The 26501-nt window shown below is 44.7% G+C and overlaps 1 protein-coding gene across 6 annotated transcripts in view; it reads right to left on the bottom strand.

Annotated features, from left to right (window-relative positions):
* Nucleotides 1–26501, bottom strand: part of CDH17 (cadherin 17) — a 63058-nt gene that overhangs the window by 23605 nt on the left and 12952 nt on the right. For all 6 annotated transcript variants that reach the window (XM_072803905.1, XM_072803900.1, XM_072803901.1 and 3 more), the window contains 10 exons: nucleotides 24167–24265; nucleotides 17066–17200; nucleotides 16032–16170; nucleotides 13950–14108; nucleotides 13642–13841; nucleotides 11096–11227; nucleotides 10639–10789; nucleotides 7035–7250; nucleotides 3537–3613; nucleotides 947–1138 (listed from right to left, as the gene is read on the bottom strand). In XM_072803905.1, coding sequence (XP_072660006.1) covers nucleotides 947–1138; nucleotides 3537–3613; nucleotides 7035–7250; nucleotides 10639–10789; nucleotides 11096–11227; nucleotides 13642–13841; nucleotides 13950–14108; nucleotides 16032–16170; nucleotides 17066–17200; nucleotides 24167–24265 — 1500 coding nt within the window. The remainder of the gene's footprint in view (nucleotides 1–946; nucleotides 1139–3536; nucleotides 3614–7034; nucleotides 7251–10638; nucleotides 10790–11095; nucleotides 11228–13641; nucleotides 13842–13949; nucleotides 14109–16031; nucleotides 16171–17065; nucleotides 17201–24166; nucleotides 24266–26501) is intronic.

Genomic DNA, 26501 nt, shown 5'->3' with positions numbered 1-26501 from the left:
GTACCTTGGTAATCAAGACTTTGGCTCTAAAGACTTCCGCGTCCTTACAGAAGGAAAACTGAAGCGAGAGCCAGTGAGCTTAGCAATATCACAAAGGATAAAGGTAGGGGGTTGGCAAGAAGGATGGGATGAAGGATAAACTTGTCTATTAAACCTTGAAAGGAAAAAATAAATAAATAAATAAACCTTGAAAGGAGGGATCCCTGGGTGGCGCAGCGGTTTAGCGCCTGCCTTTGGCCCGGGGCGCGATCCTGGAGACCCGGGATCGAATCCCACGTCAGGCTCCCGGTGCATGGAGCCTGCTTCTCCCTCTGCCTGTGTCTCTGCCTCTCTCTCTCTCTCTCTCTCTGTGTGACTATCATAAATAAATAAAAAACAAAAAAACTTTAAAAAAAAATAAAAAAAAAAATAAACCTTGAAAGGAGAGCTACCAATTCCCAGAAGAGTTTATGGCCGACACATTAGAATAGAGGGTCCACAGCCATAAGGGTTCACAGGGCCCACCCAGTGTCATACCCCACTTCTGCAAAGGGAGAGGTAAAGTCCTCAGCAAAACCTCCCCCCTCCCAAGATTTAATAAATAAAAATATAGAACACCTAGCTAAATTTGAACTTTAGGTAAACAACAGGGATTGTTTTTAGCCTAAGTATGTCCCAAATATTGTATGGGACATACTTATTCTAAAAAACAGTTTATATTTTATATATTGTAAATGGCAACCCTACCTCCCTCCACAAAGGTCACTTGCTCAGTTAGCAACAGACACAGAACTAGATCCTAGGCCTGCTGTCTTTTAGGAGGATGAGAACGAACAAGGGCTCTAGAAGTCCCTCACCACACCGAGAGGCCACTGCTAACCTAGGGCCTCCACTTACATAGATCCTTGCACCGTCATAAGAAACTGGGTTTTTAAAACAGAAAAATCCCATTCGAGGGGCTATTTACCTTTTTAATTATGACATATCCAGCGTTGGTTTGGGGATCCGTGTCAATCCCCAGCCGTCCCTCACTGTCTCCCTGTGTGATACGATACAGGATTTTAGAACTCCCGGTGAGTGGCTCATCAGCATCTGTGGCCTGGATGGTTAAGATGGTGGACCCAACCGCTGTGTCTTCAGCAAGAGTTAGGTTTCCATACTAAGAAAAAAAAAAAAAAAACGGGAAGGAAATGAGAACATCCATTGTCATCAAGCATAATTGCCAAAGGACGAATCTGTCAGTGTGGGTTCACGATGAACACGGGTCATAGTTTGCGCCAATACTGACCACGCATCTTTTCCCACCGATAAATATGTGGCAGTTGATTTTGACATCAGTCATCCTCATAGACTGATATCCATGGCACCAAGAAACGCGTCTTGGGGAGCTACAGATCGGATTCTAGAACAGACTCCCCTTCCCACATCCAATATGTTTATTAACTCCAATTGCTATCACAGTGATGACATAAATAAGCAGCTCCTGTGTATGAAGTACCTCATGATGGCAGGCACTTTACATATATTATTTTCCTTAATCTATAATCCACCAAGGAAGAGAGGGTAAGAGCCTGAACTTTGGAGTCAAACAGCCTGGGGATGAATCCTCGGCTTGCCACTTAGCAGCTGGGTGACTGGAGGTCAGTCACCTCATTTCCTCAACTCTCGGTTTCCTCATCTGTCTAATGGAAACAATAGCCATACAACCCATGTCCTGTTTGCTGTGGGGTTTAAGAGAGATAAAGCATGTAAACCCCCTGAATGCCCGACCCAGGATAAGGCCTCAGGAAAGATAAGCAACAAAGCACCCTATCAAGCAGCTCTACTGTCACCTCCATTTGGCAGAAAAGCAGAGGATTGAGGTAAACCCCACCCATGGGCACACGGCCAGTGAGTCACAGAATTGGGCCTCAAGCCCACGCTTGTCCAACTCCAAAGCCCGTGTCTATAATCATTGGCCCAGACCACGTCCCACCCCTCCACTGAAGCCCCCCCAGATCATCTCTGCGGGCATCATGACCTTAAAAACGGTAGCAGGCAGGGCCTGGGCAAGGCCTGGGGCAAGGAGAGAAGCCCACACGCTCTCTCTGGGGCGCCGTTCACATTTCCAACTCCCAAAGTAGGATGTTCTTACCCTCAGTGTAAAACCACCATCCAGATGGGACACAAGCAACCACAACCCAAGGAAGGCTTTGTGGAGACTGAGAGGGAGTGGGCTCCTCCTCCCGCGCTGTTGGGGGAGTGGGCTCTTCCTCTCATTGCGTTCGGCCCACCTCTTGCCATCCAAACCCCCTCATAAACCACTCCCCTTTCTTCGCCACGGCCTCATTCCAATTTTGATTCACGATCACCACCACAGGGCTCTGGGTTGTCCCACAACTGGCTTTAAACGTCACGTAACAGTCTAGTCAAAAGACTAGACTCTGTGCCCCAGAATCCATACAGATGGATTCCCCTCTCTAAGGGAAGCAGTGGTCAAGCCACTCCCAGGTGCCAAGCCCACATCGAAACGGGTGGATGCTTTTCTTGATGTTCTCAACTGATCTTCTTTCTCCTGCTCTTTCTGCCCAGTTTTCCTAATTCTTGCAAATGTCTTAAGCACATTCTTGTCTGGCTTAGCCGAGAGGTCAGCTCCTCCTTTCCTTCCTCTTATCCAGTTATTGCAAAAGGAGTTTAAATCACCCCCATAATAAATCTGACTAAAAATGCTTGCTTGAGGGACACCTGGGTGGCTCAGTGGTTGAGCGTCCGCTTTGGCTTAGGTCGTGATCCCGGTTCCCAGGGTCGAGTCCCACATTGGGCTCCCCATAAGGAGCCTGCTTCTCCCTCTGCCTGTGTCTCTGCTTCTGTCCCTCTCTCTGTGTATGTCTTAAATAAATAAATAAATAAATAAATAAATAAATAAATAAATAAATAAATAAAATCTTTTAAAAAGGTAATGCTTTTTTTTTTTTTTTTTTTTTTTTTTTTTTTTTTTTAGGTAATGCATTTAAATGCAGATGGGTAGATGGGTAGGGACACCTGGGTGGCTCAGCAGTTGGGCATCTGCCTTTGGCCCGGGGCATGATCCTGGAGACCTGGGATCGAGTCCCACGTCGGGCTCCCTGCAGGGAGCCTGCTTGTCCCCCTGCCTGTGTCTCTGCCTCTCTCTCTGTGTCTCTCATGAATAAATAAAATCTTTAAAAGAAAAGGTTTGTTTGAAACCTAGCAGTAATCCATTCATTGTCACAAAACACGTGATGGCAAAATGCAAGTAGCCACTCATCTCCTTCCAATTTGACAAAGATTGTGGTTGCAGCATTTAAGCAAGCCCTTGGAAGAAACGAGCCATTGGCAGAAGTTTGTAACGGATGTTCCCAGATACGATAGCAGTGAATCGATTGTTCCCTGAGGATTTCCACTGAAGGTGGTGTCTGGCTTTGTCACCAGTGTTCTGACTAAAGCTACCTTTAAAGTCTGGGATGTTTCCTAACCGCTCGTTACACCTTTATCCCAGAAGCAAGGGTCAGGGTCAAGTAATACGAACGAAGGGAAAACAACAGATGGAAACTACTCACGTCTGATTTTTCAAAGATGGGGATCTGATCATTGATATCAATAACGTGGATCTCCACCTGACACAGGGTGTTGAAGTCTGAAAATCAAAGTCACATCACAAACATTTTCGTTAAACGGCGTGCACGAAGAGCAGAAGCCTGCAAGAAACACCTTGGCAAGTGAAGCGACAGTCACGGCCACGATTCTGCTGACGACGTGCAGTTTTTGTGGGGATGGGGCTCTCTGCTCCCCACCTGCACCCACAGGCGGCCCCCAAAAGGAGGCTGCAGAGAGCCCTGAAAGGAGACCCTGGGCGCCCCCTGTCCCCCAACTACCCCCTCCCAGATAAGGCTTGTTCCTGCTCAAGACTGGATCTTTTTATTTTTGCCCCTGTGAAGCAAACTCTCTTTCCCAACTAGCAAAACTTACGTAGCCTTCCAAGCCTAGCACAAAACTACTTCCAGAAAGCCTCTCCGGAGTAGCGCAGCCAGCTGTCTTTCCTTCTCCGAGCGCTTCCACACTTACCGTCCTGCATGTCCTCTGTCCTCTGTGGTGGGAAGGTCGGGTGCGCATCCCCTTTCCCCCAAATCAGGGAGGAAGTGGGACGGTTAGCCCCCTTCAGGAGGCCTGGCTACCCAGACCATAGGAGGCAAGACCGGGTCAGAAGTGGCACACGGAACCCAGGGGAAGTGACACAGGCTTTGAGAGGTGGGTTTAACAATTCCAAGACGTGCTCTAGGTTGCAGGTGCACACTGGGTCCAAGAGGGGCACAGCCTACAGTGGGGAGGGGGTGCCGGGGAGCCCCAGCAGGAGAACCGAGGCGCTGGGCCCTCTGCGCCGAGGCTTAGAACGGCTGGGCCTCGGGGCTCCGGAGTCCCACTCTTGAGGTCTGCCTCTGCCACTCATCGGGTGTGTCAGAGCTCAGTGTGTCACTCAAGGCCTCGTCGCCTCAGCTAGTTCATATACAAAGCCTGGCCAAGCAGAGCCGCAGTTCCCGTCAGGATCCCACCCGCCACCCCGTGTGCCAGGCTCCGAGTGAAGGGCCTCACCTCATCCTCATTGACTCCATCTAGTTCGCCAACGAGGAAGCCGCTGGGGACAGCAGTCCAGCAACCCGGCCAAGGTCACAGGCAGGGCGGGTGCGGCCGGGCCTCCACCCCAGGGGCCCCGAGGCCTCACGGCCTGTCCCACCCTTCCCCTGCCCATCCCAGGGGGGCAGCCAGGAGCAGGGGGACCAGCGGGACGACAGAGGTGGGGGCAGGTCCCCTGGCGGCAGCCTCGCCTACAGACCAACGTGCAGGCCTTGCTCTTCGGGGTCTCCTGGGGATCGGTCAGTCCACTGCACCCCACACGGTCCATTGACCCCCCAGCCCCTGCCCACAACCTTCTGGGTCATTCTCCTTGAGGAGCTGAGCCCTCCGGGGTCCTGACGGTGCCCCCAGGCAGTCTAACCCCACAGAAGGCGTCCAGCGCACTGGACGTGAGGTGGGCTTCTGATCTACCAACAACTGAATTAAAACAGTGGGCGCTTATTAAAGCCTCCGTCGATCCCCAGAGCATTTGCAGACAACAAGAATGGCCAACTATGGGGGAGAAGGGTCCCAGGGCCTGAACACACTGGCTCCCTGCTCTGCACACCTCACCTGGGCCAGTCGTGGTCTCCCGGGGAGCGAGCCCTCTCTGCTTTTATGTAAAACTATGTTAAGCCTAATCTCTAGGCTGCCGTAGAGCACGGCTGAAGGTTGAATTCCACTCGCACACATATACACACATATATCTGTGTGTAAATCTGCTCTACGATCTGCTCCGTGTTTTCTGTAGATGTGTCATGAGCATAGACAGTTTCTAACCTGATTTCCACCTGATGCTCTTACAGCCTTCGATTGCTTCAGGTCTCCGTGCATTTGCAGATGGAATCCCTTCTCCTTTCTAAGCCCTGCACTATCTTGTGACGGGTCTTATTCATCTTTCCAAATTCAGCTCAATGACAGCGCTTCCAGAAAGCCTGCTCTCTCTCCCTCCGCCCAGTCACTCATTTCCTTCATGGGCCACCTTGCTCACGGTTCTTGTAATTTCTTTATTCACGCGTCCATCTCCTTCATCATGAATGCTCCTTGAGGACGGACACTAGCTCTCATTCACCCGAGTAGCCTCAGTACCTTGAATGGCATCTCATGCAAGGTAAGTGCTCAGTAACTGTTGGCTCAAAGAATGGATGGCTAATGGTGGGAAATTGCTAACTCATCACAGGGATGATTTGTTACACTCACTTCCGTTGTACCTCGTAACAAAACGCTAGACATATATTAGCCCCTCAGTATTTGCCAAATGACTAACCTCTTAAAGGTCTGTTTTTGGGGGCCCGTTAAACTCCAATCCTCTTCAGTATATCAACATCTTTACAAAGGGAAATGTGAGAGGCGGTGTGAAACAATGCTCTTTTCTTCTCTGTACCTATAAAATCTAGGACCCCTAGTGTAATGATCACTGAAGTCTTTGGTCATCTGAGATTGGATGCTAGTTAACTCAAAGAAAGATTCTTAACCTAGGAGTGTGTGTGCCCCTAAAATCAGTCTGATTCTGAATATGTTCTGAATGTGTTTTAGGGTGTCTGTGCACAACTGCCCAAAAACGTGTGCACTTGTTAGAGAATGCACAGTGTTCATCAGATTTTCAAAGGGCTTGTGACCCAACAAGGATTAAGAATCACTGCTTTGAGATTGTATAGGTGTAAGGAACAATGTCTCCTGATGTCAAATGGCCAACTGGAAGCTGATAGAAGACAGAACTTTCCCAAAGATGCATTTCTCCTCCACTTTCATACAATAGAGTCCTTAGAGTCCAGAAGGGGGAATTGAAAAATACAATTAATATTCTGGTTCATGATCACAGTGGCCATGAGAGGCCTTGTTGAGGCCTTGCTGACCTTCAACAACAAGGAACTCAATTGATGATGGCCCCACTGCGGTGCTCTGGGGTCCATCAGCCTGTTTACACTGAGGCCTTGCTTCTCATGCTCAGCCAGTGACCGAGCAGGGCAGGCATGCCAAGACAGGCATGTTCTAGGAGAGCATAGACTCCTCCGATGGACTACTTTGGACTGCCGTGACCTTGGCCTACTTGCCAACTTTTTTCTTGACTCTTAGTGGTCTATCGTACTCCCACCAGCCTTCCTTCACTCTGGTCTGATGGCTCCCCCAGGCTTCCCTGGACACTAGCCCACCCCCAACATTTTTTTTCTCATAGGCCTTTCCCCTAAAAAATCCTCATACATTTAATCTCCTCTTGGCATCTGCTTCTCAGAGGACTGGAACCGATATGATAATGTTGCCCGAGCTATAACTCTGGCCTCGACCATGTTGGCCCAACTGCCTCTGTTTTCCGTGTGAGTCTTACAAAGGAAGCAAGAACTCTCAGACGGCATCCTGTAATACACCCAGGCATCAGAGCAGCCTAACAAAGCACATCTCGGAGGAAAATGGGTGTTTTCCCTTTTGACAATGAGTGTGATACTAACCTTTGTCAGACACCTGTACTGTCAGGTTGTATTGTGGAGTGTCTTGCTTCTTCAAGGACTGCTTAGCCAACTGGAACACTCCTGTGTAGGCTTGGACCAGGAAGAGTCCTTCCTTGGGAAATGCAGGGATTTGATCCACAATTTTGTATGCTAAAACCGTGCTGGCAGTGTTTTCTTCATCCCTGTCGTGGGCAGTAAGAGTCCCGATGTTGCTCCCTGTAGAGAAGGAATAAAGGGAATCCATCCATTACAGGTTCTATTTAATCTACTGTATTCAAAATGGCTTTACTGGATACCCAGGTTCCTAGAAATACTGTAAATAACTTTGAGTAGCAGACTAAAGTTCTTTCATTTATTTGGTTCTTCTCTTTCCATAATGCAGTGTGTTGAGCAGTATATTAGTCTGATAGGGCCAGTATAACAAAATACCACAGATTGGGTAGATTTAACAACAGAAATGTATTTTCTCACAGTTTCTAAAAGCTAAACATCTGAGATCAAGGTGTTGGTTTCTTCTGAGACTTCTCTCCTTGGCTTGTTGTTGGCTATCTTCACATGTCTTCACACGGTCATTCCTCTGTACATGTCCGAGTCCATATTTTCTCTTTTTAGTCATATCAGATTAAGACCCACACTAATGACAGTATTTTAACTTGAATACCTCTTTAAAGACCCTAGCTCTATAATAGTCCCTCTTTGAGGTACTGAAGGTTAGGATTTCACCATATACTTTTGGGAGGGGAGACACAATTCAGCCCATAACAAATAGTGTCCTACAAAAATTCATGTCCACCTGCAACCTTAAATTTGGCCTTATTTGGAAATAAAGTCTTTGCAGATGCAATTAGTTAAGGATCTTGAGATGAAATCATCTTGGATTTAGGGTAGGCCTATATCTGGGATTTAGGGTAGGCCTAATCTTGTCCCTATTAGAAGGAGAGAAGACACAAGATACACACGGAGGAGGTGGCCATGTGAAAGGGGAGGCAGAGAGCAGAGTTAGGCCATAAGCTGCCAAGGAATGCCAGGAGCAACCAGAAGCTAGAGAAGACATGAAGAATTCCTCCTAGCTATCACTTTGATTTTAGATTTCTAGCCTCCAGAACGGTAAGAAAAGACATATCTGTTGTTTCAAGCCAAGTCTGTGGTAATTTGTTACAGCCATCCTTGGACACTAATGGACAAGACAAATGTAACTAGACGAGGACAAGCCAACCACAGCTGGCTTCTAAGCAACTTTATGCACCACCAACCACAGAGGCTGACTCCACCCCAAAGATAACACAGGGCAAAGAACAGGCACATATCCCCTGCCTTGCTGTGGTTTATGACCCCATGTATTTTATCCCTGTGAGTGTTTCAGTCCGGGGAGTTCCAAGAAGACAGAGGCTATGACTCACTACTCCCTCCAGTTCTGGGTGAGTTGTAATAGGTTCTGGATCATCTTGCTCTGCGAAATGAGAATTGTGGCTTTCTAACAGGCAGCAAAAATCCCCCCTTGGAGCTAAAACTCGACTACATCCCAGTTGTGGAGTTAGGTTTCACCCCTTCCCCAGTCAATTTGCAATTTGCATCCACTGACTTATGTGGAAATTTGAAGGCATTTTATGGAGTTAGACGGTAAGCCCCCAAAGGGCAGGGACATTGTTTTGTGCCTCTTTTAGGCTAAATATAAAGAATAGACTCAATCTCTGTTATAAGAATTCCTGGTCCATTAAGTCTACTACCTGACACCTTGTGAAATACTGTCACAAAACAGATTCTCAACTTTAGAGAAGCAAATAGCTCCCTGGGCCCCTGAACAATTTATTCTACCAACAATGACCCCTGGCCAGTTTCAGAACACTAGTACTATCCTCTTTCCAAAGGTAGACAGCTTCTAAAAGGGTTCCTAATAATCCCCACCATACTGATGCCTTGGTGTAACCCCCTCTGTTTGAGTGTGGGCTGGGTCTAGTGACTCACTCCAGTCAATGGAATATGATGAGAGTGATGGATGCCGCTTCAGAGATTAGGTCATAAAAATACTGCCTCTCATCTTACTCACCATTTTTCAAGCTCTCCGTGCTCCCCCAACCGCCCCCCCCCCCAGTTTTCTCTCTGAATCATAGGTCATATCCAACTGAGCTGCACCCTGATTCCTGACTCATAGAAACTGTGATATAATGTTTGTCTGAAGCTGCAAAGTCTGGGGGGGTTTTGTTATGCAACAATAGATATCAAATACACCAAATGTTAGGCCGTATACAAAGAGACTAAGGGACCATCTGGAAGGTTCTTCAAAGATCCTCTGCCTTCATTCAGCATCACAGACCAGAACTCTGTGAGGTTTTCAAAAAGGATGATGCCACAAGTATTCCTTGGCTATTGTCACTCATTCCATTGTTACACAAGGTCACTGTTAGAAGATTCTTCCTTGTAATTAACTAAAATCCTTCATGCTGTCTTTTAACCCTTCCTGCTGCAGCAAGCATTAGAATAAATGAAAACGACAGGCCCTACACAGAACACACGGACGATAGGTCGCCTATACAGAATTTCTGGCAGCAAGAAAAACAAACAAAACATGCACATTGAGCAAACAAGCCACAGGAGCAGTGCTCATCATGCTGCCAGAATGGCACCCACTGTGTCAAAAATGTGTAGCAAGAAGAGTAGAGAGATCAAAAGAAAATGATGAGAATGTCCACAATGTATGGGAGGATCTGCCTACAAGGACAGCAAAGCCCTAGGAGCAGCAGTCGTAAGAGACTGCTGACCTTGTAAGCCTCTGAAACTTGCACAAAACAAAAAACACATTTCAAGAAATGCCAGCCTGTTCGACCAATGGGCTCATCACCACGGAGTAATAGCCAAGACTTGTTCCGAATCCAGGGAGGTCATAAAACTCCCAGAAATCCTAATGTTCTCGTAGTAGTTGCCCCTGTACAAAACTGAAGCTATCATTCAACACAGTAAAGGGAAATAAAGCAAGTCAAGAACAAAAGGACAAAAAAGTTAGGACTTGAACTTTATCAACCAGCTTCATGAACTATTATTTGATTCCTAGAGAGGGAGGATCAAAGGTCAAAAGTCAACTTCCATTTGTAGCGCTTACTTATAGCAGGGTATCTGATACTGGAGGTAAACGTTTATCTAAATTCTTTAGCAAATTTGATGAGATTTTACCTGTTACTGAGATTTTCAGAAGGCAAATAAGAATCTATGGGAAAACCTTGCAAATGAGATAACCTTATGTATGTATATAGGATACTGGCATAAGCGGTTATGGTGCCAGTGGTGGTGGTAAGGGCGGAGAAGTAATAGTAGTTAATAGTAGCAGTAGTAGTAGTAGTAGTAGTAGTAGTAGTAGTAACAGTAATAAGTGGTGGTAGTAGTTATAAAAGCTCCAGTTTAAGAACATTATACAGACCTTGTTTGAGTTGAAATACTGTACGGTGTGATTCCCAAAGTGTATTCAAATCTCTACGCTGTGCTAGACACGCACAAGTGATCCCTGCCCATGCTTACCTGCCCACCTCTTACCTGGTAGAGATGCGAAAGGGATTGCAAAGGTAGCATAAGGAGGGCAGTTACCCGGCTTTGAACACCTCTCATTTCTTACCTATGTTTTCATTCTCCTGGACCTCAAATACAGTCACGGCAGATGGACACGTAGGTGGATTATCATTAATGTCTTTAACTTTCACACCAATTTGCAGTGGGATTGAAAGCAGTTCTCCATTCTCATCCTTTGCCACAGCATAAAAAACATACTACAACAGAAAGATCAGTGTTAAGATAAGACTCCTCCATCATCCCCGTTTAAAAGCGGAGAAATCAGCTATTTAATTTACCCCTTTATTTCCAATTTACTTAAAACAGGGAAACAAGACAAAATGAAACAGGTCCGGTCTGTGGGGGTGCTCTCCTGTCTCCAAAAGCAATAATGTACTGGGGTTCAGAACACAGTTTGGCATTTGGGGGCATTGTTTTTAAGTAAAATCGAATCTGTGCTTGGTTGTCCGTAGGCACAGGACTCTGTCTTTGTTGCCTGTGAAACTCTGCCCAGATTTACTCACCGAATCCTTTTCTTCTCGGTCCAAGGGCTGAGTCACATAAATATTTCCTTCCTGGTCAATTGTAAATGGGAATCTTGGCAGCTTCTCCTTGTCAACCAAGGAGTATTTCGCACCTGGCTCATTCCACTGCACCTACAAGGCCCAAAGTGAATTGTCAGGAAAGATAGGTCAGGACCAAGAGAACTGGAAAGGCATAAACAATTTTCTAGTTCTCAGTTTGAAATTTCTGACAATCTTGTTTGTATGTCTGTGGTTTTTTTATGACCACTTCATATTCAACCAAAAATAAGCCTTTTTTCTTCTTTTTTCCACCAAGTTACATTGCTCAGAAAAAGCACACACGGGTATTTTTCTCCTCTAAAGCAATTCTTTGTGAACCCTCTAAGGAGGCTGTGGGTTGTTCTTTTGGAGTCTGACTGTGGAGCCTTCATATCCATGAAACATCAATTTGAGTAGCAAAATGTACTTTGCAGCCGGTAGTATCTGAGGACAAAGCCATGATGGATGACAGGCTTCTAAAACTCACCAGTGAAGATGGTAAGAGTAAGAGGAGACACTGTAACCTCTTCTCCACTCTGTATTTAAGTAAGACAAATAGTACATAGATAAAGCACATTCCTCTCTTAAATACTTTTTTAATTTATTTTTTATTGGTGTTCAATTTGCCAACATATAGAATATTTAGTCTTAAAGACTTCAGAGATAAGAATAATTGCCAACTCCTAGTGTTGTTTGTAAACAACTTAGCAAAAAAAGAAATAAACTCAATAGTAAGACCAGTCCACTTGCTAGAGACAGAGCCCGGCCTCTCTGATATTCTAATACTATTAATAACACCTGGGGGGTTACTGGGGGGTTGCCACATGCCAGGTGCAATTTGAAACACTTTCAAGTGTTATTTCATTAAATTCTCAAGGATTTCAATGAGGTAAAGCAATGGGGACTATTGTTATACCCATTTATGAATGAAGAAACTAGGGCACAATGTTTAAGGGACTTGCCCAAGGTCCTATGGCTATCTGACATTTCCAGACTGAGCTATTCTCTTAGACCAGCTCAGGAAGGGTATCAGGGAGCCACCCTGGTCCCTTGTTAGTTATTTAAGTACCACCCTCTTGTCCAAGGTAAAGACTATGTTCTTAGTTCTAAAGGAGCTCCCCTGTGTCCTAAAAAATTCAGTCTGACTTCTTTTCTCTTGAGGTGTCCCCCTCCATTTTTCTTCCTGGGCTTCAAGACACCCAAAGCACTTTTCCCAGGCCTGGGTATTAGGTACAGCACTCTAAAATTTCTCTACTTCAACAGCCCTGAGAGCAAATAAGTATGTATATTCTTTTTTAGCATTTATAAGTCCTTATGGGGATAACCTAAATAATAAATAAGACTTTGCTAAAGGCCTAAGTCTGAAATTCTCCTGGTTGGTCCTGACACATTTTCTTAGCTGGGAAAGCAGGATACATCTTGCTTTCATTCTTTTTTTGTCCTCCCTGAAGGTGAAGTTCATTAATTCAGCATTTCAACAATTAAACGCCCTTTTAAGATAGACAATAGATACAATGGGATGGGCCATTCCAATGCCTCTTAACAACAACACTCATTCAGAAAAACCTTATGGAAACTACAAACTGAGACTTGTAACATTAATACCTTTTATCCACTTTCACAGATACTACCTCTGAGTTAATCTCTACAACAACCAGAGAGGTGTTATTATCCCCATTTTATTGATGAGAAGTTGGGGCTCAGAAGAATTAAATAGCTTACTCATGATCGATCATTAAAATAATGGAGCAGGCACATGGATTTGGTTATCTGCTTCCAAATCCAGTGCTCTTGCACTAAACCCACAGCTTTCATGTCAAGCAACCTCCTGATCTTCCAGAAAAGGTAGAGCTGAGTGGAGCCAAGGGCAGATTTTCAGGATCTAAGGTAGGAGGAGATCCTAGGGTAAAAGCTTCAGCTGTGGGTGGAAAGAGGGGGATATGTGAATGAAGAAGAGAGGCACATATAGGACATAGAGTTGCTCGAGGGTGATCTCCAAGGGTACAGGTTGCCTGCTTGACTCCTACTCTTAGCCAGTCCTATGTCTGTCCCTCAGTCTGTGATGGGATGAGTATGCTGGATAAAGATTCTCTCATAAGAAAAAGAAGCAGCTTTTCAAAAATATTTACTATTCCTATTCAAAGCACGTACTTACACATGATCTGTGCATCATATACAACCCTCTCCAGTACAGCCATATCCTGTTCTACTGACAGTAACAAACATTCGTGGTATCTACTGGGAAAGGGAAGGCGAACAAAGTTCTCTTTTAAAGCTTGTGTGCGTGTGTGTATCTGAATCCCAGCTGGTAAAGTCCAGAGCCTGCCCATGATAATAAACTAATAAACTCCAACACCTGAGGCCAGAAACTTTATCTACTTAGTTTGTCTTATAATTATACTGTGTAAAAATGTACCAAATAAATATATTAGTGAAGACCAGGAGGGTGGGCCTCTACAAAATGAGGCCATTTATCTAGTAGTCTCAAGACATGCTTTGGGTACTACCTGAGTGATTTTGAGGGGGTGAGGATCAGTTGAGTTTTCTACAATCTCCAATAGTTCTGGTGCTTTCCAAATATTCTCCTTCACCATAATATCCACAGATGTGCTGTCACTGAAAGAATTCTCATTCTGGCCTCCCATGTCCTTCACTGAGACCACCAGATTGTAGTTAGAATTCTTAGTGGGATCCAATTCCAGAGCTCCTATGGGAAGTAGGAGAAAAGAGAAAAGGAAATGTCTCCAAAGTTGACACAGATCTAGGTCCCTTTTTTCTGACTCAGACAGTCCTGTGAGGACATCACTTGACTTACCATGACGGGTAAGTGAAATTCCCCCCGTTTTGTTGTTGATCTGAAAGTACATGACGTTGTTGATCTTGGGGAGCTGGATGACAATTTCATAAACAAGCTGACCATTGGGTGTGGCTGGATCATCCAGGTCTGTAGCATTGACATACATGAAGGGCTTTCCTGTTTAACAAAATATACCCAGAGGGGGAAAAAAGGGATATTAATTGAAGTCCAAACCAACCATAGCCACTTTTATCTTCTACAAGGCAGAGAGAAAATGGAGGAATTTATACCACTGGAGAAATAAATCTTTATTCTACTTCCTTCAGCTAAGATGGTGTTTCTCAAAGTATGGTCCAGGGACTTGTAGGGGTCTTAGAGATTATTTTCAGGTTGATAGAGTCAAAACTCATGCATGTATAAAAGATCCACTGAAGCACAAGATAATTCAATGGATTTTAGCATAAAGGAGTATCAAAAAAAGATATTGATATAGTTTCAGGTTTCATATCGCCACCAGCCTTTAGGAAACCACCACTTGTGAAGTTCTGGTGTAGTACCAAAGAATATCCACAATTATTTGAAAATTCTATTACAATACTCTTCCCTTTTCCAACTGAATTTCTGTGTGAGGCCAGTTTTTCTTTATATGCTTCAACCAAAATGGCACATGCCAACACAATGGATGCAGAAAAAGACACAAGAACTCAATTATTTTCAGCTAATTGATCCAATCATTAAAGAGACGTGCAAAGATTAAAGCAAACTCATTCTTAATTATTCCTTTTGTCTTTGGAAAATAGCTAGTTTTCATTAAAATATGTTTATAATTACTTACAATGAATTAGATTTTTAAAACTCTAATAAAATAAATATTGATAGATATAATCAATGATGTACTGGAGCCAGCTCATGAGAGCCAATGGTTGCATTTCTAAAACTTTGTCAGCTGATCATTAACACTATTGGTAGCTTAAAATAAGCCATGGGGGAGCATTTATACTACAGAAATTGGAAATTCCTACAAATCAGAGTTTTTTCCCTCAGGGAAATAGCTATCAAACATTTACCAGCACATCATTTGGTAAAACCCATATTTTTAAAAGAACACAGGAACCCTGAGACCAAAAAGTTTGGGAACCACTGATCTAGAAAAGATCTAGTAGAGAAAGAAAGTGTAAGACTTGGAAGATTTTTACTTCGCAGAATTTATAAGTGAGTCTCTGGTTGTAATCTCAGGGACATAGATGCTCCAGGTAATAAAGTGGAAGGAATAATCTTCCTGAGTTATTGGAAGTGGGCATTGAAGAGAAAGAGAGAGAGAAGATTAAGTAACATAGAGGGAAGTTTGACAGTGAGTTGGTAGAAATGGCCGAGAGTCTTTCTGAGAACTCAGAAATCTAATATTCACATATATCATATTCATATTATGACATAATGCTCCTTCATCTCCCCAGATCTTCAATTAAACCATATGTATACCTATGCCTTGATGAGGGACTCTTATGGAAATGAAGGATAGAAGCAAAGAGAAGGGATGAGTTGTAAGCAGAAGTTGCAAGTAAGAGAAGAAAAGGTACTGGGAGCCAACAGTGACCATGAGCATGAAGATTTCTGAGAGAATTTAGGAGAATGTGCTCACCTTTCCGGGGTATTCTTCAGTGTCCTAAAGCTGTAAGGTGTTCTAAAGCTCCTTCTAGAATCATAGTTCTCAACTGAGGTGACTTTGTCCCCACTTCCCCCCCAACAAGTGACATTTGGCAATGTCTGGAGGCATCTTTGTTGTCACAGCTAGGGGGTAGGGTTGGCCACTGGATCTGGTGAGTAGATGCCAAGGATCCTACTAAACACCCTATAGTACACAGAACAGCTCACGACAAAAAGAGAATTATTGGGTCCAAGATGTCAATAGTGCCAAAGCTGAGAAGCCTTGTCTTAGACCAATGAGGATAATAAACTAACTCCTGGAGGACTGCTGTGAAATCTAAGCATGACAGGAAGTACTTAATGAATGATGCTGCTGCCCTCAGCGCCACAAATCTGCCCCTTCTGCCTCACACTCCTACACCTTTCCACAAGTATCTCTGGACTCCTGCCACTTACCTGGCCGAGAGTTCTGTCTTACTGAGCCTTCATACTTTAGCTGGAGAAATGTGGGTCGATTGTCATTGATGTCTTTCACTTCTATGGTGATGGGAACTGGGCCCTGCACCGTAGCTCCTTGAGCGTTCAAGGCTGAGACCTGACGTAGAAAGGAAAAGGAAACCACCTTGAGAAGTCCGAACTTCATATCCTATGCCCGAAAGTCAGTTGAAGGAAACGAGAGCTCCAAGATCCAAAAACCTGGTGACTGTAGGGGAGAAAGATACCTATAAAAGCCCCATATTGGTAGCTACTAAAATAGGGACCCAATCAGTTAAACCCCACTAATTATGGCCGCATTTTCCCAGTAGTAGGGTAACGCCGGACACTGGACATGCTTCTTTTCTAAATAGTTAGAGTCAGTGAAATAAGAACACTTCGACCCTTAAGGGTATGGAAGTGCCATGTCCAAGCAGTTTAGTGGCCAACTTGCAAAGCCAATAGAAGTTACCAGGTGGGAAGCTTTTGCTTGCTCTTCTGTCCTACAATTAGCTCTCTACTATTGCTGTGTATTCAGATACCAACCATGAAAACCTAAGGAGGGCAAAGAGAGAGAAGGTCTCTTTAGTCAGAGCCTCTGACTGTTGATTACTTCTGCTTCTTGAAAGGCCTATCCCAGCACCGATGCAGCCTTCTCTCTGGGTCCAAAGTCCACGCAAGAGTCACAGGCAGATACCACCGAAATATCAGAGAAGTATTGGCTTGGTTTGATCCAGGTGCTTACGCATGCCCGTACTTAAACAAGTAATGCCAGCTGAGGGCCTGGGTAATTTAAATTGGGTTATGCTGGTTAAAAAGCCTGAGGAGGAGGGTATCTTTGCCACACCCAAAGGGGCATCCCTTTGCAGTTGGTAGAAAATGGACAAATGAGGTTTGCAAAGCATGTCATTAACGTCAAGAGAGCCGTAACAGGATTCTGTGACAGAGATGAAGGTGCCAGTGATACTTTCAGGACGAAGCTAAAGGATGCTCAGAGAGGTTGGAATTAGGTTCACCTGGAGTTTGTGAACAGCTCTTGTTTCTCTATCCAGGGCTCCGTTATGATACAGAAGTCCATCTGGTTGTATCTGAAATATGCCATCTGTCTCTCCAGTTAGTTTGAAAGTCATAGCAGGAGGACTGGCCTTAAACTGGGAAAAAGCAAAAATCAGATTAGGTTGTAAGGACAAACAACGTTGTTTGTGGAAAGTCACCAATTTCAGGTAACATTTTCATTTGTAAAATCACTAAATAAGATTCGAGTTTTAAAGTGATACATTCTAGGGGCGCCTGAGTGGCTCAGTCGGTTAAGCATCTGCCTTCTGCTCGGGTCATGATCTCAGGGTCCTGGGGTTGAGCCTCATGTTGGGCTCCCTGCTCAGGGGGGAGTCTGCTTCTCCCTCTCCCTCTGCCCCTCCCCACCCCCATGCTCATCCTCTCTCTCTCTCAAATAAATAACTAAAATCTTTAAAAAAATAAAGTGGTACATTCTAAAAGTTTGCTCAAGCATTAACTATTTAGCCTTTAAAATACATTCCCCTCAAGAAACAATGTATGATATAATTTAACACATTGACAAAAGCCGACCGATCTTTAAATTGTAGCTGGAGTTAGATGAGATTTTTCTGAGAATATCTGAGAGCTTTAACGTTGCTAGCTTCTAAGGAACATTAAAAGAGATAACTTTATTGCTAGGATAAAAAAAAGATGTCATCCAGTACTTCTAAACATTGTGACATAGATTAAGAGCTATTTTAATATTAAGGAAAAGAATTTTAAAGTAGCTTTAACTTGATAAAATTCTATATTACAATCTCTTAATTACATTTTCAAAAGTGAAGAAAATATCAATAATTATTCATGGAATAGTTATAGCACTTTTAAGACCACAAGAACAGAAAAGTCATATATAAAAATCAGATATAAAAAAGCAGATATAAAAGTTTGTTCAACCTCATTAATAATTTTAATAAATATTTTTATATCTTTATTGATGAATTAAAAATCAGTAACAGCCAATATTGTAAAGGATGTAAAGAAACACATGTATTAATGATGGAAATTAACACAAATTTCCCTTTGGAAATAACTTGAGGCATAGAATGTAGCCTTTGATAGCAAACATCACTAAACAGAATTTATCCGAAGGAAATATTTTTCAAACAGTAAACTTCATGTGTGTAGTACTAAGTAGCCTTCTTTACAATGCTGGAGAGTAGAAAACTTGTAAATGATCAAAAATTAACGATGATAAAATGATTACAGCACATAAAGTTGACAGAACATTAATCACTAAAATGTTCATTCTATAAATTATGAAGCAGCATGAGAAAAAAAATGATATTATGGAAAATAACAAAAGGAGACTGTAACAGCAAACCTAAACTATGATTGTAAAGTACCAAAAGGTTTCATGTCAGTGGGCAAGATATGGAAAAAAATAATTAGTATGTTAAGTGGGTAGAACTGTGGGTGAATACTTTTTTGTGTTTGCTTGTTGATATTATGTTGTTTATATAACAAATGAAAGTATTACTATTTTGTGTTTTAAGGATATCAGTGGGAAAGTTGGAATGAGGATCTGAAAGAAAAAAAAAAACTTTCCCTCCATAGAAGCAATGAGAAACTGGAAAAAATTGTAAATAAATATCAACTTTTTCAGAACCTTGGAAAGTAACCAAATGCTTCCAAAATCCAAGGAGTGTTTATTTAAGAAAATTACTACCAATAAGAACCAAGCTGTGTGATTACATTGACTTGCCTTAATTCCATAGTCTTCTCTTAAGATATGCAGTAGCCTTGAAACCCAACAGCCTCACAGCCAGAGTATATGGAGGGGGAAGAAAGGGTTTGGAGTTCCCCCAAACCCCCATTCCCAGACAACTGCTATTATCCAACTTACTCGGAAGTTCCCTGGAAACACCTACTCAAAGAGCTTGTCTCTATTTGACCTCAGAGTTCACGCATTACAAGCAATTTTTCTCTTGGGGAATTTGTCAAAAATAATCTCAGCAATTGTTTAACATTGCAGCTACCTGAGGCAGTGGTAACAATTGCTGCAAACAAGAAACTGACCACTGACCAAAATACTTAAAAGAGTTAACCTAGGGAGTAAGATGACCCTAGGGGGCATTGAAAATGTCCAATATAGGGGCTCCTGGGTGGCCTCGTTGGTGAAGCATCCAACTTTTGATTTCAGCTCAAGCCATGATGTCAGGGCTGTGAGATTGAACCCTACATCCATATCCACACTCGGCAAGGAGTCTGCTTGAGATTCTCTCTCTCTCCCTCTCCTGCCTTTCCCCCCTGTTTGCACTCCCTCTCCTGTTCTATGTATAAAATAAATAAATAAATCTTTAACAATAATTAAAAAATAAGAAAAGAACAAGATCCAAGTAACTGAAATCAGGAATGTAAATGGGATATCACTACCAACACCACAGAGATAAAAAAGGGTTAATGAGTACATGATAAGTAATTATTTTCCCCACAAATTAAACAACCTCAGTGAAATGGATGAATTCTTAGACAGGTGGAAATTATCAAAACTGACTAAAAAATAAATAGGAAATCTGAGTAAAACTATAACAAGTAAAGAGATTGAATTAATGATCAAAAAACTTTTATACAAAGGAAGGTCCAGTACCAGTTGGCTTTTATTGGTAAATTCTACTTAACACATAAAGAAAAAAAATAACACCAGATCTTCACAGATGCTACCAAAAAGTAGAGTAAGGAATACTTCCCAATTCATTCTAGGAGGACAGTATCATCCTGACATGCAAATCGGAAGAGACAACCCAATAACGCTGCCGACCAATTTTCTTATGAATATAGATGCAAAAATCTTCAACAAAATACTAGCAAACTAAATTTAGCCACATAGAAAAACAATTATATACCATGACCAAGTGGAATTTACACCAGAATATGAGGCTGATTCAACATATGAAAATAAATTAATTTAATACTCTATGTTAATAGAATAAAGGACAAAAACCAAATGAATATCTCAATAGAGGCAGAAAAATCATTTGACAAAATCAACATTCTTTCTTGATTAAAAATAAAATACTCAACAAACTAAGAATAGAAGTTCATTTCTTCAACCTGATAAAGACATCTAAGAAAAACCCCACAGCTAACCTTATAATTAAAGACTAAAAGCTTTCCCCAAATGATTAGAAATAAGAAAAGAATGCCCAATCTTGCCACTTCTATGTAACACCACACTCAAGAGCCTAGGCAATAAAAATAAAAAGGATCTAGATTAGAAAGAAAGAAGTAAAACTATCTCTATTCATAGATGACATGATCTCATATATGGAAAATCCTAAGGAATCTAAAAAATTTAATATAGCTAATATAGAAATCCAATAAGTTTGCATAATAAAATATTAATATGAAAAACCAATTGTATTTCTATATGTTAGCAAAGAACAATCTAAAAATGATATTAAAAAATAAAATAAAAATGATATTAAGAAAACAATTCTTTTTAAAATAGGATCAAAAAGAAAATAACACACTGCGGGATAAATTTAACCAAAGAAACATAATATTTGTAAAGTGAAAACCATAAAATGTCACCAAAAGAAATTAAAGAAGATCTATATACATAGAAAAACAGCCCATCGGGGATCCCTGGGTGGCGCAGCAGTTTGGCGCCTGCCTTTGGCCCAGGGCGCGATCCTGGAGACCCGGGATCGAATCCCACGTCGGGCTCCCTGCATGGAGCCTGCTTCTCCCTCTGCCTATGTCTCTGCCTCTCTCTCTCTCTCTGTGTGACTATCATAAATAAATAAAATTCAAAAAAATATTTTAAAAAAAGAAATTATAAGACTTAAAAAAAAAGAAAAGAAAAACAGCCCATCAAAATTAAAAGCTTTTGCACTGCAAATGGCACTATCAAGAAAGTGAGCCAATAATCCATAGAATGTGAGAAAATATTTGCAAATCATATATCTGATAAAGAGCTTGTATACAGAATATAAGGAGCTCTTACAACAATAAAAGACAAATGACCCAGTTAAAAAATAGGCAAAAGGTTTCTCCAAAGAAGATACACAATTAGCCAATAAGCACTTGAGAAAGCTACTCAACATCATTCGTCGTTAGGGAAATGCAAATCCAAACCACATACCCCCAAAGTACCATTTCACCCCCACAAGGATAGCTGTAATAAAAAAACACAGATAATAACGAGTATTGGCAACAGTGTAGAGAAATCATGATATGTAGAGAAGTCATGGAGAGAAACCTGTATACGATGCTGGTAAGCATGTAAAATAGTTCAGTTGCTCTGAAGAAGTTTTACAGTTCTTCCAAAAGTTAGAGTCTGAATGAACTACGATCCAGCAATCCCACTCCGAGGTATACATCCAAGGGAATTGAAAACATACATGTCATCACAAAAAGTTGTATGTGATTGTCCCTGATGGCATGATTCATAGTAGCCATAAATGTCCAATGATTGATAAATGGCTATTCAAAACGTGGCATATACCCATACAACGGAATATTATTCAGCTACACGAAGGGAATGAAGTATTAACATCTGCTACAATATGCACAGACTTTGAAAAACAGGCTTAGTAAAACAAACCACACACGAAAGGTCACATGCCTGACTTGATCTACGTTAAATGTCCAGGTAGGCAAGTCTACAGATACTGAATGTAGATTTGGGTTTGCCAGGGGCGAGGAAGGGAGGAGAACAGGGACGGCTAATAGATACAGTTTTTCTTTGAGGCTGATGAAAATGTTCCAGAACTAGATAGTGGTGATGCTTGCACATCTTTGTGACATATTAAAAATCAACAAATTGTGGGAAATATCAGAAAGGGAGACAGAACATAAAGACTCCTAACTCTGGGAAACGAACTATGGGTGGTGGAAGGGGAGGAGGGCGGGTGGTGGGGGTGACTGGGTGATGGGCACTGAGGGGGGCACTTGACGGGATGAGCACTGGGTGTTATTCTGTTTGTTGGCAAATTGAACACCAATAAAAAATAAATTTATTATAAAAATTAAAAAAAAGAACGCAAAAAAAAATTTGTATATTTTAAAAGGATGGATTTTATGTGTGAGCTAAATCTCATGACAAAGAAGAAAAAAGAATGACCTGTCTCAGATTTGTCTTCTACTGTCTTATGACCTGGAAACACCTAGACTACTGAGCAGGGGCTGGTTGCAAATCCTCAATGAAACAAGTTTACGGCTGTTTAGTTCTTTAGGTCTTTTTGTTTGTTGTTTGCTTGTTTGTTTTTAAGATCTATTACTAGGCCATGGACCAGCCTCATGGGGCAGTGAACTTGCTTTGCGGCTCCCAAACCCTGGCCCCGAACACTCCAAGGGGCGCTCAGCGAAGGGATCTGCACAACTCCTCCTGCCCCCGCAGCACAGAGCCCCCAGTGCACCTTCCCGTGAGGGGTTTGCTCCCTCTTCTCCCCGTACAAAGATAGAGACCTGTTTTCTAATCTCTGCTCTGCCATTAATTTATTTATTTATGATACAGAGAGAGAGAGAGGCAGAGATACAGGGAGAAGCAGGCTCCATGCACCGGGAGCCCGACATGGGATTCGATCCCGGGTCTCCAGGATCTCGCCCTGGGCCAAAGGCAGGCGCTAAACCACTGCACCACCCAGGGATCCCTCTGCCATTAATTTATTGAAGCCTCAGTTTCCTTATCTGTAAAGCAAGCCGTGGGTACCAAAAGTTCTAGGGCTTTTCTAACACAGAGATTCTGGGATCTCAGGAAGGACATCCCCTTCATCCCCAACTCCTCTGCTCCCCATAAATAAGAAATAAGAAACAATAATCCCATAAATAAGAAATGTTCAGCTGCGGCAACAGAGTTGGCCAGAAAGATAGGCCCTGTAGGGTGGCTGCTGGACAAAGAACAGAAGAAGGAAAGCATCCCAAGGAATGGGATCCTCAGAGACTTAGCTCACGCCACCCAGGCAGTTTTTAGGTCAATGGGGTTGGTAACTCGGGGGCTGCATCTCTATGGTCCCAACTTGGTTCGCTAGCTCGGGACCTGGGCTCTCGGGACACCTCCTCTGCACTCTCCGTCCTCGCTACTCGCTTCCCTCCGGTGGCTCAGGCAGGTGTCCGTGCTGCGCCTCCGCTGAAGCCTCTTGTCCCCTCCCGGCGTGACCTCCTCCGTCTGCAGAGCTCTCAGAGCATTTGCTGTCCCCGCGTGCATGACCTCTGTGAGCAGGGGGCTCAGGGCCTCTATCGCCCCCCACCAAGCCGGGGGTGGGGATAGAGATCCACGGCCCCACTGCGGCCCACGCTCTGCGGCCTCCTGTCTCTGCTCTGTACACGGGGACTGTCCCACGAAACAAATGCTTGGCAGCCGACAGAAGGCATCCCCCCCACCGAGGAAGGAGTGCAGCAACCCTCCTTTGCTCCCCCGGCACGTGGAGGGGGGGTCACGGGCGTACCCCAAAGGGGACCATCCTCAACCACTCCAAAGTCAGTGGGCTTCCCCAGCAGATTTCTGGTAAATTCAGGAGTATTTTCTCCCTCCGCATGATATTTCCAGAATGTTTTCAGTGTCCTTTATAGCTGGAGTCTCCTACTCCCATCTACAGGCCTCCCCTCAATCCAGTGCTCTTCTCAAGGACCCCCCTATAGGAGATGGCCACCTTGCAGCATGGCCCGCCCATAGGCAAGGGCCCGGGGGTGGCTTGGGAGGAGGCACCCAGGAAAAGCCCACATTCCAGTGCCACCCCAGAGAACCGGCTCCTTCACGGGTTTCAGGCAGCATGCTCATTGGAGACAGGCAGTCAGAGGGCCTTCTGCTCCAGAGGCTGGTCCCCTCCCTCCCCTGTGGGAGGCGCTGAGCTCTGGGCACCGCACGCCCCAGCCCAGGGACGGGAGTACTATCCCCCGCCTCCAAACACATAAAGTCTGGCCGAGAATGTCCCGCACACCCCTCGCAATGCCAAGGCCACCCATCTCTCTGTGTCTGACTTAGCTTCTGAAATCAGTCTCGACAGTGAGATCTGCTGTGCCTCTATTTCATTTCCTGCTATCCGGTAGATGAAGGAGTAAAGTCCACCGAGAGAGCCCATAACATCAAGATAACAGTGATCAAGAGGATCCCTTACCTGGAATATGACTTGACTCCCTTGTTGGCCTTCGAAAACAGAAAATGTCATGGGCTGCAGGGGTCCACTAAACTTCCCCTCGTGGCTATATCCAGTTGCCTGTCGAAAAGGGAAAGAAAAAGAGAAAATTGGCGCACCCCTCATCACGAACGTGCACGTGCCTCTTGCTGGGTTTCTTATGGCTTTTCCAGGACTGACGCGCGGAACACAGGATTCTAACCTCGCTCGGAGCAAGGCTAAACAGAGTCAAAGCAGGGAGGAAGGTATTTTTGATAGTTTTGAGCCTCGACTATGTCAAGGTGGCTCACCGTGAGCCTTGCACAGCTTTTCTCACTTGACCATTCAAGCAACCACCCCGTGGGGAGAACATGAACACTCCCGTGTCGCAGATGAGGCTCACTGAGGGGAGGCTGCCGGCCCAGAGCAGGGCACACACGCTGGGATCCAACTGAGCGAAAGCTTCTACCTTCCCGCAATGCCATCGAGCCTTCCAGGGACCACACGGGTTTACACCAGCTTCTCAAAACACCTGTCCTCTACTCCCAGCGTTTGTAAGGTCTACGGAAGGTTCCCAGCGCCCTACAGTTCATGGTCACTTCAAGGACAACTGAATTCATAAGGAAGAAAAATACGTGGCTGCGTTGAGTACGGTACCTACCTGGCACCTGGGTACATGACTAAGATTTGACTTTAGCTCTCCCAACCTGCATTTCGACTGTGACTTCCAGAAACGCTCACTACTTTGACATTTGATTAGCATCTGTACTCGTGGGGGACAGAAGAGAACAAAATGTTTCCTTCGAGCAGGAGTCCGGCGATGCTTCTAAAACCCGGAGGCCCTGAACCTGGCAGGCGAGCAGGCTCTGCAGACGCCCAAACCCAGGCTGGAAGAGCAGCGCGGTGGCCGGGACAGTGAGGACCAGAAACCGCCACGTGCTGAGCTCGGTCCTAAGCACGGTCAATCCCGACGACATCCTGGGGGCAAAGTCTTACCCGCAGCTCAGTTTCACAGGCAATGAGGCTACGATGCTGTGCTCCAATTGAGCCATTTGGCCGGGTAGTGACAGGAAGCAGGACTCGAACCCGTGACTCTGCAATGGGTGTTCTCAGCACTATGCCCCACTACCCACCACAGGGACCAAAACTGGCCGAGGCAACCTGGCAGGAAACAGGGGCACCAAGGATGTGCAGGGGGGCGTGAGTCCCACCGTTCCCAACCCGGGAGCCTGCAGCAGCCCCTGCCATCCCTCTGTCCTTCCAAAGCCAGGCAGGGCACAGCAGGTGGCACACAGGGTGACGGCCAGCCACCAGCCCACCCATGGAGGGTGCCCTCTAGAACGAGGGACGCAGCACCCACACATGAGGCTGGTGTCCCGTCCTTGTCACGTGGTCCTTCGGGTCTCCTCCTTGTGTAGAAATCAGAGGTGCGCTACGGTAGGATCGACGTCTGGTAAGTACGAGCAGTAGATGGTTTGGGGGGTGGGGAGGCCCATCCGAGAAAGTAAGAGAACTGGGGGGCAGAGGACTTGTTTTCCACTCCCTCAGGAAGTGGGAGAAGCAAGTACACTCTGGGGATGGACGAACGGAGAAAACCCCAAAAGCCAACCATGTAAAAGTGTAGGGGAAGGGCTTCCACCAACCCCCTTGGTTCACTGAGTCTGGACTAACTTGATGCTGGTTGTCTGGTGAGTGAAAACCCAGAGGGCTTTGGGATTTGGCCCCGCCTGCCTCGGGGCCCCGCTGCACCCAGCCACCGCCAGCCTCCCTCCTCAGCCAGAAACTATGGGGTCCCTTTCCCGGACTCCCTTGCAGCTATCAGGGAGCCAAGTGCCCCGGCTTCACCGCATGAGACTAACGGGGGGTCTGCTGGGGTGGGGTCTGCTCAAGCTTTCCTTCTTCCCGGTGAGAAAGGCCAGAGGCACTGGCAGGGCCGCCCAGCTCCCTGCTCATGCCCACCACGGAGCCCCGAGGGGCCTCAGGCCGCCCGCATCAGCCCCTTGGTACCTGGAAAGCGAAGCTGGGCCTACTGGAGCCACCCCAGAGCTGCACTTGCTACCGCCCGTCCCGCAAGCATCCTTCACCCACGGAATAACCTCACAGGCTTCTCCTAGCTCATCACCTCCTTTTCTTAGGAGTATCTTCCTCTGGGGACTCTGTCTCCCTGCACCCCTTTTGCACATCTTCTCCTCCAGGGAGCCGGACACAAGGACGGGGCGCAGATGTCCAGGCATCACCACAGTTGGTACAGACGCGGGCGGTGCCTTCTGCGTAACAGCAAACCGCCGTCGTCCATCTTCTGCTCCCTTCAGCCAGCAGCCAGCCTTTGAGCTGCTCA

This window comes from Canis lupus, chromosome 28 (genome assembly GCF_048164855.1).
Source record: "Canis lupus baileyi chromosome 28, mCanLup2.hap1, whole genome shotgun sequence".
NCBI lineage: Eukaryota > Metazoa > Chordata > Mammalia > Carnivora > Canidae > Canis > Canis lupus.
This window is presented reverse-complemented; position numbering and strand designations above follow the sequence as displayed.